Here is a 13,848-nt window from a genome sequence, read left to right as displayed (position 1 = left end):
AGGCTTCCCGCGGAGCAGGGAGCCCAATGCGGGGCTCGATCCCAGGACCCTGGGATCATGACCTGAGCCAAAGGCAGAAGGCAGACGCTTACGACTGAGCCACCCAAGCGCTCCCCCACTTTTTTTTTTTTTAAGATTTTATTTATTTATTTGACAAAGAGAGAGATAGCAAGAGCAGGAACACAAGCAAGGGGAGTGGGAGAGGGAGAAGCAGGCTTCCCGCAGAGCAGGGAGTCCGATGCAGGGCTCAATCCCAGGACCCTGGGATCATGACCTGAGCCGAAGGCAGAAGGCAGACGCTTAACGACTGAGCCACCCAGGCGCCCACCCCCACTTTTTTTTTTAAGGAAGCTCTACGCCCAGCATGGGGCTTGAACTCACTACCCCAAGATCAAGAGTCACGTGCTCTACCGACTGAGCCAGCCAGGTGTCCCTGACTCATCTTTTCTTTAAAGACCTTGATAATAACTGTAATCTCTACTTTTCTTAATCACACATCCAGTGTTTAGATGGTAGATCTTAAAAGTTTTCATTACAAGGAAAGAAAAATTTGTGATATTGTGAGATATGGGCATTAACTAAGCTTGGTGTGGTGATCATTTCACAATATATACATATATCAGATCGTTACACTGTATACCTTAAACTTATGCCATGTTATATGTCAATTGTATCTCAATAAAACTGGAAAAAAACATCTAGTATTTGGTTGATATGAGCACAGGAAATAAGGGGTTGATTTTGCAGGAACCTTGCCCTCTTCCTCCCAATGTTTCCCTTGAACTCTTCTCATGTTATCCTGCTCCTAGCACCCCAAGAATCCTCCACCGTAGTTGGATGCTAGTGAGTATGTCTCCTCGCCGCTCCATTTCCAGACCTATTTGCCACATAACAACATATATACTGGGATGGGAGGTAACTCATTTGAGGATTATCAGTTCCTAAAACAAATCACTTTTGGGGTAAGAGGATGTGTGATACAGGCCCTGGGGGCTCTTATCCAAAATAACTTTTCATTGACTTTAAAATATATTATGAAATTTCACCCTAGAAGATTTAGTTTCATAACTGTATAAAATTCAGACTAATATCAAACTCAAGTTATGGGGTGCTTGAGTGGCTCAGTTGGTTAAGCGTCTCTTTTTTTTTTTTTAAGATTTTATTTATTTGAGAGAGAGAATGAGAGACAGAGAGCACAAGAGGGAAGAGGGTCAGAGGGAGAAGCAGACCCCCCGCTGAGCAGGGAGCCCGATGTTGGACTCGATCCCGGGACTCCAGGATCATGACCTGAGCTGAAGGCAGTCGCTTAACCAACTGAGCCACCCAGGCGCCCTAAGCGTCTGACTCTTGATTTTGGCTCAGGTCCTGGTTTCCAGGTCCTGAGATCGAGCCCCACATTGGGCTCCTCGCTCAGCAGAGTCTGCTGGAGCTTCTCTCCCCCTCCTTCTGCCCCTTCCCACCCAACCTGTGCTCATCCTTTCTCTGTCTCAAATAAATAAGTCTTTAAAATAAGTAAATAAATAAACTCAAGTTGCTATGTATATTTCTTCTGAATAGTGAAGAAGGTAGTCTAGGAAGGTTGATGGGCAAATGCAGCTTATTGGGACCTACAAAAGGATAGCAACCTGGATGCCACAGTGGGTTACCTGTGGGAAAACACCCACCCGCCTACCAAGCCCCTTCCTCCTCTGCCCCACGTACTTGGCCAGTGTGATGAGGCCCACGTTGTTCTCAGGGTTGCTGCGGGTCTTAGAGTGACAGACTATGTTGACAGCGTCTTGTTGAGCCTGCAGCCGGGTGGGTAAGAAGTCCCCATTCCGCATGTACTCACTGTTGTCCACGCTGTCAGATTAAAAGGAAGAGAAAGAGGACATACTGTAACATCTCTCTGAAACATTCTCTCTAGTTCCAGGGACCCCTACCCTCCTTCAAAACTTTGACGGACACTGTCATGCACAGCAGTGGCTCTCAGTCTCTGTGAAACACAGAACCACCTACAACTTAAAAAAGAAAAAAAAATTATATATATATGATACATACACACACACACACACACACACACACACACAGACTTCCAAGCCTTACACCAGACTTACTGACTCAAAATGATCAAAGGAGGGGCACCTGGGTGGCTCAGTCGGGTGGGCAGCCGACTCTTGTTGGTTTCAGCTCAGGTCATGGTCTCACGGTCATGAGATCAAGCCCCACACTGGGCTCCATGCTCAGTGTGGAGACTACTTAAGATTCTCCTTCTCCCTCTGCCCCCCACCTCCCTTTCTTAAAAAAAAAAAAAAAAAGACCAAAGGAGGAAACACATTTTTTTTTTTTTTTTATTTGAGAGAGAGAGAATGAGAGACAGAGAGCATGAGAGGGAGGAGGGTCAGAGGGAGAAGCAGACTCCCTGCCGAGCAGGGAGCCCGATGCAGGACTCGATCCAGGGACTCCAGGATCATGACCTGAGCCGAAGGCAGTCGCTTAACCAACTGAGCCACCCAGGCGCCCAGGAGGAAACACATTTTAAATCTCCATTCCACAAATGATTCTGATAAGCACCAAACGTTGCAATCTGTTCAAGTATCACAATCACCTTCTTATAATCTGCAGTTAAATGCTTTTTTTTTTTTTAAAGATTGTATTTATTTATTTGACAGAGAGAGAGAGACACAGCCGAGAGAGGGAACACAAGCAGAGGGAGAGTTGAAAATAGAGCTACCCTATGACCCAGCAATTGCACTACTGGGTATTTACCCCAAAGATACAAATGTAGTGATCCAAAGGGGTATATGTACCCCAATGTTTATAGCAGCAATGTCCACAATAGCCAAAGTATGGAAAGAGCCCAGATGTCCATCGGCAGATGAATGGATAAAGAAGATGTGGTGTGCGTATACATATATATATTTATATATATAATGGAATATTATGCAGCCATCCAAAAAAATGAAATCTTGCCATTTGCAACGATGTAGATGGAACTAGAGGGTATTATGCTAAGCGAAATAAGTCAATCAGAGAAATACAATTATCATACGATCTTGCTGGTATGTGGAATTTGAGAAACAAGGCAGAGGATCATGGGGGAAGAGAGGAAAAAATGAAACGGGACAAAACCAGAGAGGGAGACAAACCGTAAGAGACTCTTAATCTCAGGAAACACACTGAGGGTTGCTGGAGTGGAGGGGGGTAGGAGGGGGTGGCTGAGTGATGGATATTGGGGAGGCTATGTGCTATGGTGAGCGCTGTGAATTGTGTAAGACTGATGAATCACAGATCTGTACCCCTGAAACAAATAATACATTGTATGTTAATAAAAGGAAAAAAAAAAAGGTAAGAAAGTGAAACAGTTATACAAGCCCTGAACAGGACCAATTCCTGATGACTTGAGATCCCTCAGCACTCTAATCGTCAATGATTCCATCTGTGTTGCAGTGTTCTCCCAGATGAGACACTTCATTTCCACTGGCAAACAAAATATGGGCTGGGGGGATGCCTGGGTGGCTCAGTCGGTTAAGCGTCTGCCTTCGGCTCAGGTCATGATCCTGGAGCCCCAGAGATGGAGCCCTGAATCTGGGCTCCCTGCTCAGTCGGGAGTCTGCTTCTCCCTCCCCGTCTGCTCCTTCCCCCGCTCACGCTCTATCTCTGACAAATAAATAAATAAAATCTTTTTTTTTTTTTTAAGATTTAATTATTTATTTGACAGAGAGAGACACAGCGAGAGGGAACACAAGCAGGGGGAGTGGGAGAGGGAGAAACAGGCTTCCCGCCGAGCAGGGAGCCTGATGTGGGGCTCGATCCCAGGACCCTTGGATCATGACCAGAGCCGAAGGCAGCCGCTTAACCGACTGAGCCACCCAGGCGCCCCAATAAATAAAATCTTTAAAAAAAATATGGGCAGGGGCAATCTTTTAATATCCTTTGACTGACAATAAATATAAGCCAGGAATGATGAAGAGAGGTAATAAGAAACTACTGAAAGAAATGGAAAAGGGAGTAAAGGGCAGTGTTCAGGTTCAGGTTCAAATCCCCAATCTGTTATTTATTAATACTATGATCCTGAGGAAGTTACTTAATTTCTCTAAGGTCTAGTTACTTCAGCTGTAAAGTGGGTTTTACTGTATGTAGGTGAGGGTAGGCTTACAGGACTGCTATGATGATGAAATGCATAGAAAGTACTTAGCACAGTGCCTAACAATAAGCATGACATATGGACTAGTTCTCATAGCGGAAACTCCATCTACATAGAGGGGTCAAGGGCTGACTCTACTGACCATGGGTTATATTCTTTTTTCCCTGATACACTGTTTCTGATTATTCTCCCAGCAGAAAAGCAACAGCCTCTCTAGCTTCAAATACAGTAGTGAGTCCAAATATAAGAAACAATGGAGGCTTTGAGGACTGTCCAGCTGGAACAGCTACTAAGTATAAGGGCTGTGGGCAAGAGCAGCAGATGGATGAGGGTTGGAAGAAAAGCGTCAGAGTGAGCACGGGGACTTGAGAGGGAGGGAGAACAGACAGTGGAGAATGTGGGAGCAGGGCTCACAATTTGTCATGCATTAGAACACTGGGAGGCTGATGGTAGTATGGGGGTATTGAAAACACAGATGCCTTAACACCTAGGTGTGCATCCCTAAAAAAGTTTAGTTTCTCCAGTCTTGAACTTTATATGAATTGAATAATATACCTATTTCTTGACTACTTTTGCTCAATGGTATATAATTCTTCCCACCAAAAATCCATCTCTAAGTAAGGGCTTATGATATTGTCCAGCTATTCCATAAAGTCTTCATTTAAAAAAGAATATAGATGCCTGGACTTCCCTGACTGGGAGTCTGACTCTGCAGATGGAAAGCAGAGTCAAATACCTGCAATTTTTAATAAACTCCTCCACAGAATTTTGATGCACAGCAGAGCATGAGGCTCTACAGAAAAAAAGAGTGGCTCTCATCATTATTCTGTGCCTGGGCTGTTACAATTGGCCACCAATATGTCTCTCTGGGCCTAATCTTTCCTCCTATACATCAAGCCAGGCCAATATTCTTCTTTTTTTTGAGGTAGGCTCCATGCCCAGCATGGAGCCCAACACGGGGCTTGAACTCAGGACTCCTGAGATCTAGACCTAAGCTGAGATCAAGAGCCAGACACTTCAGCAACTGAGCCACCAAGGTGCCCCCAGGCCAATATTTTTAAACCCCATTTTGTATATGGCTCTGCCTCCACCACACTCAGAACTCTTTCAGAAGTCCTCTATTGAAAGATACCAGAGTTCAACCTCCTGAGCTTGACATTTGTGGTTTTCTACCTTTCAAAAAAAAAAAAAGAAAGAAACTACCTTAAACCAACAACCTTAAAACCAAGTCACACTAACCTATTTCCTAATCCTTAACCACACCTTGGGCATTTACACTTCAGCAGCTTTGTTTCTGCCCTTCCCCTTACCTGTCATGGTGTCTCCTCAACATCTGTCAAAGTCCCTTCAAGGGACTTAAAGGGACTCCCTTAAATTCCCTCTTGAGGACTCCTCAGGTACACTGCAACTAAGAGATGTACAGTGCTATACAGTTTACAGAGCACCGTCACAAATATTTTACCTGTGCTATAAGGCAAGTGGAGGTTACAATTATTCCCAGTGAGAGATTTACTACATTCTCAATAACATGCAGCTGGTAAGTAGCAGAAAACACAGGATTTTGGATTCCAAATCCTGTCCTTTTTCTACTCTAACATGCTCTGTCCCAGAAGTTGCCAGACTTAGCACATAAACATATAGGACCCCCAGTTAAAATTGAACTTACAGATAATTAACAAGTAACTTTTTAGAATAAATATGTCCTCTGCAATATTTGGGACACACTTCTAGCCATTTTTGTATTTAAAAACTACTGTTTATATGAATTCAAATTTAGCTGGGCATCCTATATTTTATCTGGCAATGTTATCCTTTCCCCACACCGCCAAAAGAAATTCTTAGGTGGCTGTCCCATCCAACTGGTGATTTGTGTGTTTGTGTACTATTCTGTATTATATTCTACTCTCACAGTTCGAAGAAACTGTGGAAACCTTGCAAAAGTTTGTGTCCTCTGCTTCTAATCCAACTCATAATAAGATACTCAGCCCAAGTCTGAGATTGAAGAAGAGGGCTAGCTCACCAAACAAGAGCTTTAACGTCAGATAGCCTAGGGTTTAAATCTTGGCTCCCCCACTTAATTAGCCGTGTGACTTTGGGTAAGTCATTTAAAACTGCTGAGACTCGGTATCCTCATCTGTAAAACGGAAGGATATTTATGGAGAAGTGTTGTGAGGCTTAAATGAGAAAACGTAAATTAATGCCTGACACATAGAAAGCAATTTATAAATAGTACCTTTCAAGATGATACAGGGAAAGGTAATGGAGACAGACATGAGCGATTGGGGCGGGGAAAGGATTTATAATCTCTCTTGCTAACATCCATTATTTTGAGAAGAGTAGAGGAGGACAGATGAGTCTGAGAAGCAGGACTCTCGCTACACACAGCGGACCTGGGGCTAGTCTAGGGGAGAAGACGCTAAAATAGAGCAAAGAAGCAGGGATCGGCCAGTCAATGACTGTCCGAGAGCTGAGGGATACTGGGGTACTCTGGGCCCGTCCTCCTCTCCCGGGCCCTGTGATGACTCAGGGAGTCGATGGGGCTCCTTCCTTCCTGGCCCAAGGCCGCATCTCACAGATCGTTCCCCCACCCCCACCCCAGGCCCACCCGGCCTCCGCGCGACACGCGCCCCCCCCCCTCAGTCCCGCCACCCATGGGTCCCGAGGTATCTCCTCACCAAACCATAGTACTTTCCAACACCATCTTGCCACCTTCCTCCCTCCCCGACCGGTTCTTCTAGACTGCCTAACAACAACTCGTTCCATTGGCCCAGCGCTCACCACCAATCACAGGCCTCGCTCAGCCAGCCGCTTCCGCTTCCATCCGCGTTGCGCTCTGGGAGTTGTAGGCGCCGCCCAAATAAAACGGGTATGTAGGGGCGAACGGAGGACTGAGGTGACACACAAAAAGAGGACCGACCTCTACCTTCCCTTTTATTCAAGTTCTCCGGTTGAGTTCCCTGCTGGCGGATCTAAAAGAGGCGGTGGAGGAACGCTTGAAATTGCTGTGGATGTGTTTGCCGGCATCTTCATTTTTAGAAACTGGTGGGATCTCCCATCCAAGTACTAACCAGGACCCTGCTTAGCTTCTGAGAAACAGGTGGGATGGTAATGACTTTTCAGCTCCGTCACTTTCCCATAGAGCTTTGTGCACCTAACCACTAAGCCCTTATCCTCCAGAACTGAATCTCTCTCTCTCTCCCATTTAATTAAGGGCAGGAAAGGTGTCCTAATCTTTGCAATCCCTGAGCCCAGTACAGAGCCTGACACATGGTAAGAACCCAGAAAAGGTTTGACGAATCAATCCTTTTATAACTAATCTCCCAAAGAATGGGAGACAAACTAGTAAACCATTTGGGTTTGTTAATCAAGAATAACATTCAAGGGGCGACTGGGTGGCTCAGTCGGTTAAGCGGCTGCCTTCCGCTCAGGTCATGATCCCGGGGTCCTGGGATCGAGTCCCACATCGAGCTCCATGCTCAGTGGGAAGCCTGCTTCTCCCTCTCCCACTCCCCCTACTTGTGTTCTCTCTCTCGCTGTCTCTCTTTCTGTCAAATAAATTAAAAAAAAAAAAAAAAGAATAACATTTAAAAATGTGTTGGATTGGGCGCCTGGGTGGCTCAGGCGGTTAAGCAGCTGCCTTCAGCTCAGGTCATCATCTCAGGGTCCTGGGATCAAGTCCCCCATCATGCTCCCTGCTCAGCCAGGAGTCGGCTTCTCCCTCTCCTTCTGCCCCTCCCCTCGCTTGTACTCGCTCTCTCAAATAAATATATAAAATCTTAAAAAAAAAAAAAATGCTTTGGATTACCTTACCATACACACACGAAACTGGGAGTTTCATGACTGAGCCACCCAGGCACCCCTAGATGTTGGTTTTAATAGATATGTTCAAAAATTACTGGTAACCCTCAGAGTTTGATAAGGAGTAAAATCTCCCTATCATTGCGGGGTGGGGGGGGGGGGAAGCTGTCAATATAACCATAGACAGGAAAGGGGAAACAAGAAATCACAGAAAAATAATTAGTGACAAGTTCAAACATAACCAAAATAGTTTGCAAACAAGACAAGAAATACATTTTAAAAAATAGCTACACAATGTAGATAGAGACACACCAAACTAAGTGATAAGAAGGTAAAAATATGGGATGCCTGGGTGGCTCAGTCTGTTAAGCATCTGCCTTTGGCTCAGGTCATGATCCTGGGGTCCTGGGAGCAGCCCCAAATCGGACTCCCTGCTCGGTGGGGAACATGCTTCTCCCTCCCTCTGCCTGCCGCTCCCCCTGCTTGTGCTCTCTCTCTCCCTCTAATGAATAAATAAAGTCTTAAAAAAAAAAAGGTAGGGGCGCCTGGGTGGCTCAGTCATTAAGCGTCTGCCTTCCGCTCAGGTCATGATCCCAGGGTCCTAGGATCGAGCCCCACATCGGGCTCCCTGCTCCGCGGGAAGCCTGCTTCTCCCTCTCCCACTCCCCCTGCTATGTTCCCTCTTTCTCTGTCTGTCTCTCTCTGCCGAATAAATAAAATCTTTAAAAAAAAAAAAAAGGTAAAAAATAAAGGGAGAGGGCGCCTGGGTGGCTCAGTTGGTTAAGCGACTGCCTTCGGCTCAGGTCATGATCCTGGAGTCCCGGGATCGAGTCCCGCATCGGGCTCCCTGCTCGGCAGGGAGTCTGCTTCTCCCTCTGACCCTCCTCCCTCTCATGCTCTCTGTCTCTCATTCTCTCCCTCAAATAAATAAATAAAATCTTTAAAAAAATTTAAAAAAAAAAATAAAGGGAGAGAGTGAAAAAAATATTCCAGGCAATAGTAATAACAGAAAGCATGTGTAGCTATATTAATATTGTACAAAACAGAAATCAACACAAAGAGCTGAGATCAGATAGGAGAGGGGTATTTCATAAAATATAAAATTCATCAACAAAAAATGCTGTGGGTTAATCAGGATAATGCAACTCCAAAGACAGGTTGAAAATCAGGGATAACTAAGTTAGTATTCTTCTAAATGTATAAGTAAATGAAGACAAACATTCAACCCAAACAAAAGGACTAGGAAGTGAATGTTCTGGAATGTCATCACTGTTCTGGGAAACCATGATCCATGATACCTGTGCAGGGAAGTGTCACCTTCTTAGCTTTAGTCAGATATTTAATAGGTTGTGACCAGTGTTTAGTTAGTACACTTTTTAAAAAAGATTTTATTTATATTTATTTGAGAGAGTGAGAGAGAGAGAGCACGAGAGGGTGGTGAGGGGCTGAGGGAGTCGGCTCAGGTTGTGATCCCAGGGTCCAGGGATTGAGCCCAGTATGGGTCTCCCTGCTCAGCAGGGAATCTGCTTCTCCCTCTGCCTCTTCTCCTCCCCCCCACTCATGCTCTCTCTCAAATAAATAAATAAAATCCTTTTCAAAAAGTCTATGGAGGGGCGCCTGTGTGGCTCAGTCGATTAAGCGTCTGCCTTTGGCTCAGGTCATGATCCTGGGGTTCTGGGATCAAGCCCCACATAGGGCTCCCTGCTGAGCTGGGAGCCTGTTTCTCCCTCTCCCTCTGCCTGCTGCCCCCCTTGCTGTGTTCTCCCTCTCTCTCTCTCTGTCAAATAAATAAATAAAATCTTAAAAAAAAAATCTATGGAGATATTGTAAAGAATACAAAATATAGCGACCATTAAAAAATGAGATAGTGAGGGCACCTGGGTGGCTTAGTCAGTTAAGCATCCAGCTGTTGGTTTTGGCTCAGGTCATGATATCATAGGTTGTGGGATCCAGCCCCACAATAGGCTCTGCACTCAGCAGGGTGTCTGCTTGAAGACTCTCTCCTTCTGCCCCTCCTCCTACACACTCTCTCTCTCTCAAATAAATAAATAAGTCTTTTAAAAAATGAGATAGTGAAAAATAGATGCTATAGGATGGACTTAATTCAACCTGAGAATGGAGAACTCTCTTTGAACAGAGATGTCCTGTTAGCATTATGTCAGAAGGTGTTCAGTTAAGAGATATGTGAGTTGCAACAATGCACACAAAAAATGAAATCTGATAGGATCACATTTCAGTAAAACAAGAGTTCTATAACGAAAAAAGCAAAAACAAAACCATTCATTTACCTTTGATTCAGGTACTCTTCCTGGCACTTGGAAGGGAACAAAACAAAATCGTGCCCTCACGGAGCTTACATTCTATGGGAGAAGGCAGACAATAAACCAATAAGGAAATAAGTAGATAAAATATAAATATTATATATTTATATAATTTAATAAACACATTCTATATTAATATATTTATATATTATTATTATATAGTATTAATTTACATATTACTTTATATATTAAATTTATATATAAATCTATATTTATATATAAAATATATTGCATCATATTAAAACATATACAATTTTCAGGATGCCTGGGTGGCACAGTCGGTTAAGCGTCTGCCTTTGGCTCGGGTCATGATCCCAGGGTCCTGGAATCGAGTCCCGCATCGGGCTCCTTGCTCAGCGGGGAATCTGCTTCTCTCTCTGCCTGCTGCTCCCCCTGCTTGTGCTCTCTCTCTCTCTCTGACAAATAAATACTTATATATATGTAGGGGCGCCTGGGTGGCTCAGTCGTTAAGCGTCTGCCTTCGGCTCAGGTCATGGTCCCAGGGTCCTGGGATCCAGCCCCGCATCGAGCCCCGCATCGGGCTCCCTGCTCAGCGGGAAGCCTGCTTCTCCCTCCCCCACTCCCCCTGCTTGTGTTCCCTCTCTTTCTGTGTCTCTGTCAAATAAATAAAATCTTTAAGTATATATGTGTATATATGCATATATATATACATTTTTTTTCAAATAATGGTGATCACTTCAGAGAAAAATAAACCAGGGTGGATGTGGTTTCTATTTTATATAAATAGGATATTAGGGAAGGCTTACATCTGAACAGGGATCTAAAGAACACCTAGGGGAAAGAGCAAGTGGAAATGCCCTGAGGGCAAGGATGTATTTAAGAACATGGAGTCCAGTAAGGGGGGTGGGGGAGCAGAGGGAGGGAGGGAGAGAAGAAATAAGACCAAAGAAGCAAAGGCAGTAAAGAGGTTGGTGTATAGCCTCATAGATCATTTTAAGGATTCTGAATGAGATAGGAGCTGTTGGAAAGTTTTCAACAGAGGATTGGCGGGATTTGATGTAGTGTTTTAACAGCATCACTTAGGCTGCTGCATTGAGAAGGGACTGTGGGGGAAAAGAGCAGGAGAGAAACCCAATTAGGAGACTACTTCAGTGCTCAGATAATACGATGGTGGCTTACTCTAGGTGGTAACAAGAGGTGGAATGGTGACATATGGTTGGATTTCGAGTATTTCATAAGATAGAAAACTGACAGAATTTGCCTGCCTGTCTGCCTACTTGTGATCTGTGTCAAATAAATAAATAATCTTAAAAAAACAAACAAACAAACAAACAAAAAAACGTGTTAGGGGAGCCTGGGTGGCTCAGTTGTTAGGCATCTGCCTTCAGCTCAGGTCATGATCCTGGGGTCCTGGGATCGAGCCCCACATCGGGTTCCCTCCTAGGCGGGAAGCCTGCTCTCCCTCTCCCACTCCCGCTGCTTGTGTTCCTGCTCTCGCTATCTCTGTCTCTGTCAAATAAATAAATAAAAAATCTTTAAAAAAAAAAAAAAGAAAAGAAAATCTTTAAGAAAAAAAAAGAAAGAGGGGCTCTTGGGTGGCTCAGTCAGTTAAGCGTCTGACTCTTGATACCAGGCCAGGTCTTGATCTCAGGGTCCTGAGTTCAGGCCCCACTTTGGACTCTGCACTGGGCATGGAGCCAACTTTTTTTTTTTTTTTAAGATTTTATTTATTTATTTGACAGAGACAGTGAGAGAGGGAACACAAGCAGAGGGGAGTGGGAAAGGGAGAAACAGGCTTCCCGCCAAGCAGGGAGCCTGATGCCGGGCTCGATCCCAGGACCCTAGGATCATGACCTGAGCCGAAGGCAGATGCTTAACGACTGAGCCACCCAGGCGCCCCCATGGAACCAACTTAAAAGTAAAGAAAGAAAAGAGAAAAAAGGTAAATAATACACAGTTTATTTTTAAAGAAGCTCTTTTTTTTTTTTTTTAAGATTTTATTTATTTGACAGAGCACAAGCAGGGGGAGTAGCAGGGAGAGGGAGAGGGAGAAGCAGGCTTCCCCTGAGCAAGGAGCCCCGACGCGGGGCCCAATCCCAGGACCCCGGGAACATGACCTGAGCCGAAGGCAGATGCTTAACCAACTGAGCCAGCCAGGTGCCCCTGGAATATATTTTAAACGGCAAGAAGGGATGCGACTCCAACTCTATTGAATAACTTTCAGAATAGTTGAGACTGACATGCTTAAGAGAAAAACATTAAACCAGGATTTCCAGCTTTATTATCCTTTTTAAAAAAAGATATTTAAAAATTTTATTTATTTGACAGAGAGAGACAGCGAGAAAGGGAACACAAGCAGGGGGAGTGGGAGGAGAAGCAGACTTTCCGCGGAGCGGGGAGCCCCGATGCAGGACTCGATCCCAGGACCCTGAGCCGAAGGCAGATGCTTAACAACTGAGCCACCCAGGACCCCAGATTTTTATTTATTTGAGTGAGAGGGAGAGAGAGAGCGCACGCGTGCCCCCGCAGTAGCAGGGGGAAGTGCAGAGGGAGAGGGAGAAGCAGCCTCCGCGCTGATTGTGTAGTCCCACACGGGGCTCAATCCCAGGATCCCTAGATCATGACCTGAGCTGAAGTCAGATGCCTAAGCGAGCCACCCAGGTGCCCCTCCAGCTTTATTATCCTATGATCTCACTTGGTTTCCTTAACTTTTAGTTATCACTTTTCCCCTTAGCAGGCCCTACGTGCATTTGGATTGCAGGGTCCTGCTATAGAAGTAGCGGTTGCTGCTCACCACTAGAGGGACCCTCTGACTGTAAGAGGGTATCTACTGCACCCACTCAGCAGTTGAATGGATGATTGAAGAGGGAGTGACCAGATAAGGGTGGCAGAAAGACCACTTATGCCTAAAACATGTTCAGATTCAGTTCCTATTAGGGAAAGAGTTTTAACCTTATCCAGTCTAAAGGAGTGACTTAAACTCAAATTCAAAACTTTGACAATCCCCAGTTCCTCCTTCACTCCAATTACTACTTGTTCTATCATAGTTTTCTTTTTCTTTTTTAATTTTATTTATTTATTTGACAGAGAGAGACACAGCGAGAGAGGGAACACAAGCAGGGCGAGTGGCAGAGGGAGAAGCAGGCTTCCCACCAAGCAGGGAGCCCGATGCGGGGCTTGATCCCAGGACCCTGGGAACACGACCCGAGCAGAAGGCAGATGCTTAACGACTGAGCCACCCAGGTGCCCCTATCATAGTTTTATCATCACCTCTATTCTCCTACACCACCACACACCTAAATTATTATAGTCTAATCTGCTTGTTCTACCCACTTTTACAGAACTTTGTCAACAGATTAGTCTGAATTATTTGGATCATGTCCTAGAGGCAAAATGCATTCTACAGTTCCTCACTACCTAGTTTTTTTTTTTTTTTTAAAGATTTTATTTATTTATTTGAGAGAGAGAATACATGAGAGGGGGGAGGATCAGAGGGAGAAGCAGACCCCCTGCTAAGCAAGGAGCCCGATATGGGACTCGATCCCGGGACTCCAGGATCATGACCTGAGCCGAAGGCAGTCGCTTAACCAACTGAGCCACCCAGGCGCCCCCTCACTACCTAGTTTAAAATACAAAATTCCT

At 44.9% G+C, this 13,848-nt stretch overlaps 1 protein-coding gene across 3 annotated transcripts in view; it reads right to left on the bottom strand.

Annotated features, from left to right (window-relative positions):
- The window catches only part of PSMD4 (proteasome 26S subunit ubiquitin receptor, non-ATPase 4), a 10,222-nt gene extending 3,301 nt beyond the window's left edge, over positions 1–6,921 (bottom strand). For all 3 annotated transcript variants that reach the window (XM_006728364.3, XM_081815892.1, XM_031041112.2), the window contains exons 1-2: positions 6,802–6,921; positions 1,702–1,842 (exon numbers count right to left, since the gene is read on the bottom strand). In XM_006728364.3, the coding sequence (XP_006728427.1) occupies positions 1,702–1,842; positions 6,802–6,827 (167 nt within the window). In that variant the 5' untranslated portion in view covers positions 6,828–6,921. The remainder of the gene's footprint in view (positions 1–1,701; positions 1,843–6,801) is intronic.
- Positions 6,922–13,848: the final 6,927 nt, after the last annotated feature.

This window comes from Leptonychotes weddellii, chromosome 4 (assembly GCF_054177405.1).
Source record: "Leptonychotes weddellii isolate Sample4059 chromosome 4, ASM5417740v2, whole genome shotgun sequence".
Lineage (NCBI taxonomy): Eukaryota > Metazoa > Chordata > Mammalia > Carnivora > Phocidae > Leptonychotes > Leptonychotes weddellii.
The sequence above is the reverse complement of the archived record's forward strand: the minus strand, read 5'-3'. Positions and strand labels throughout refer to the sequence as shown.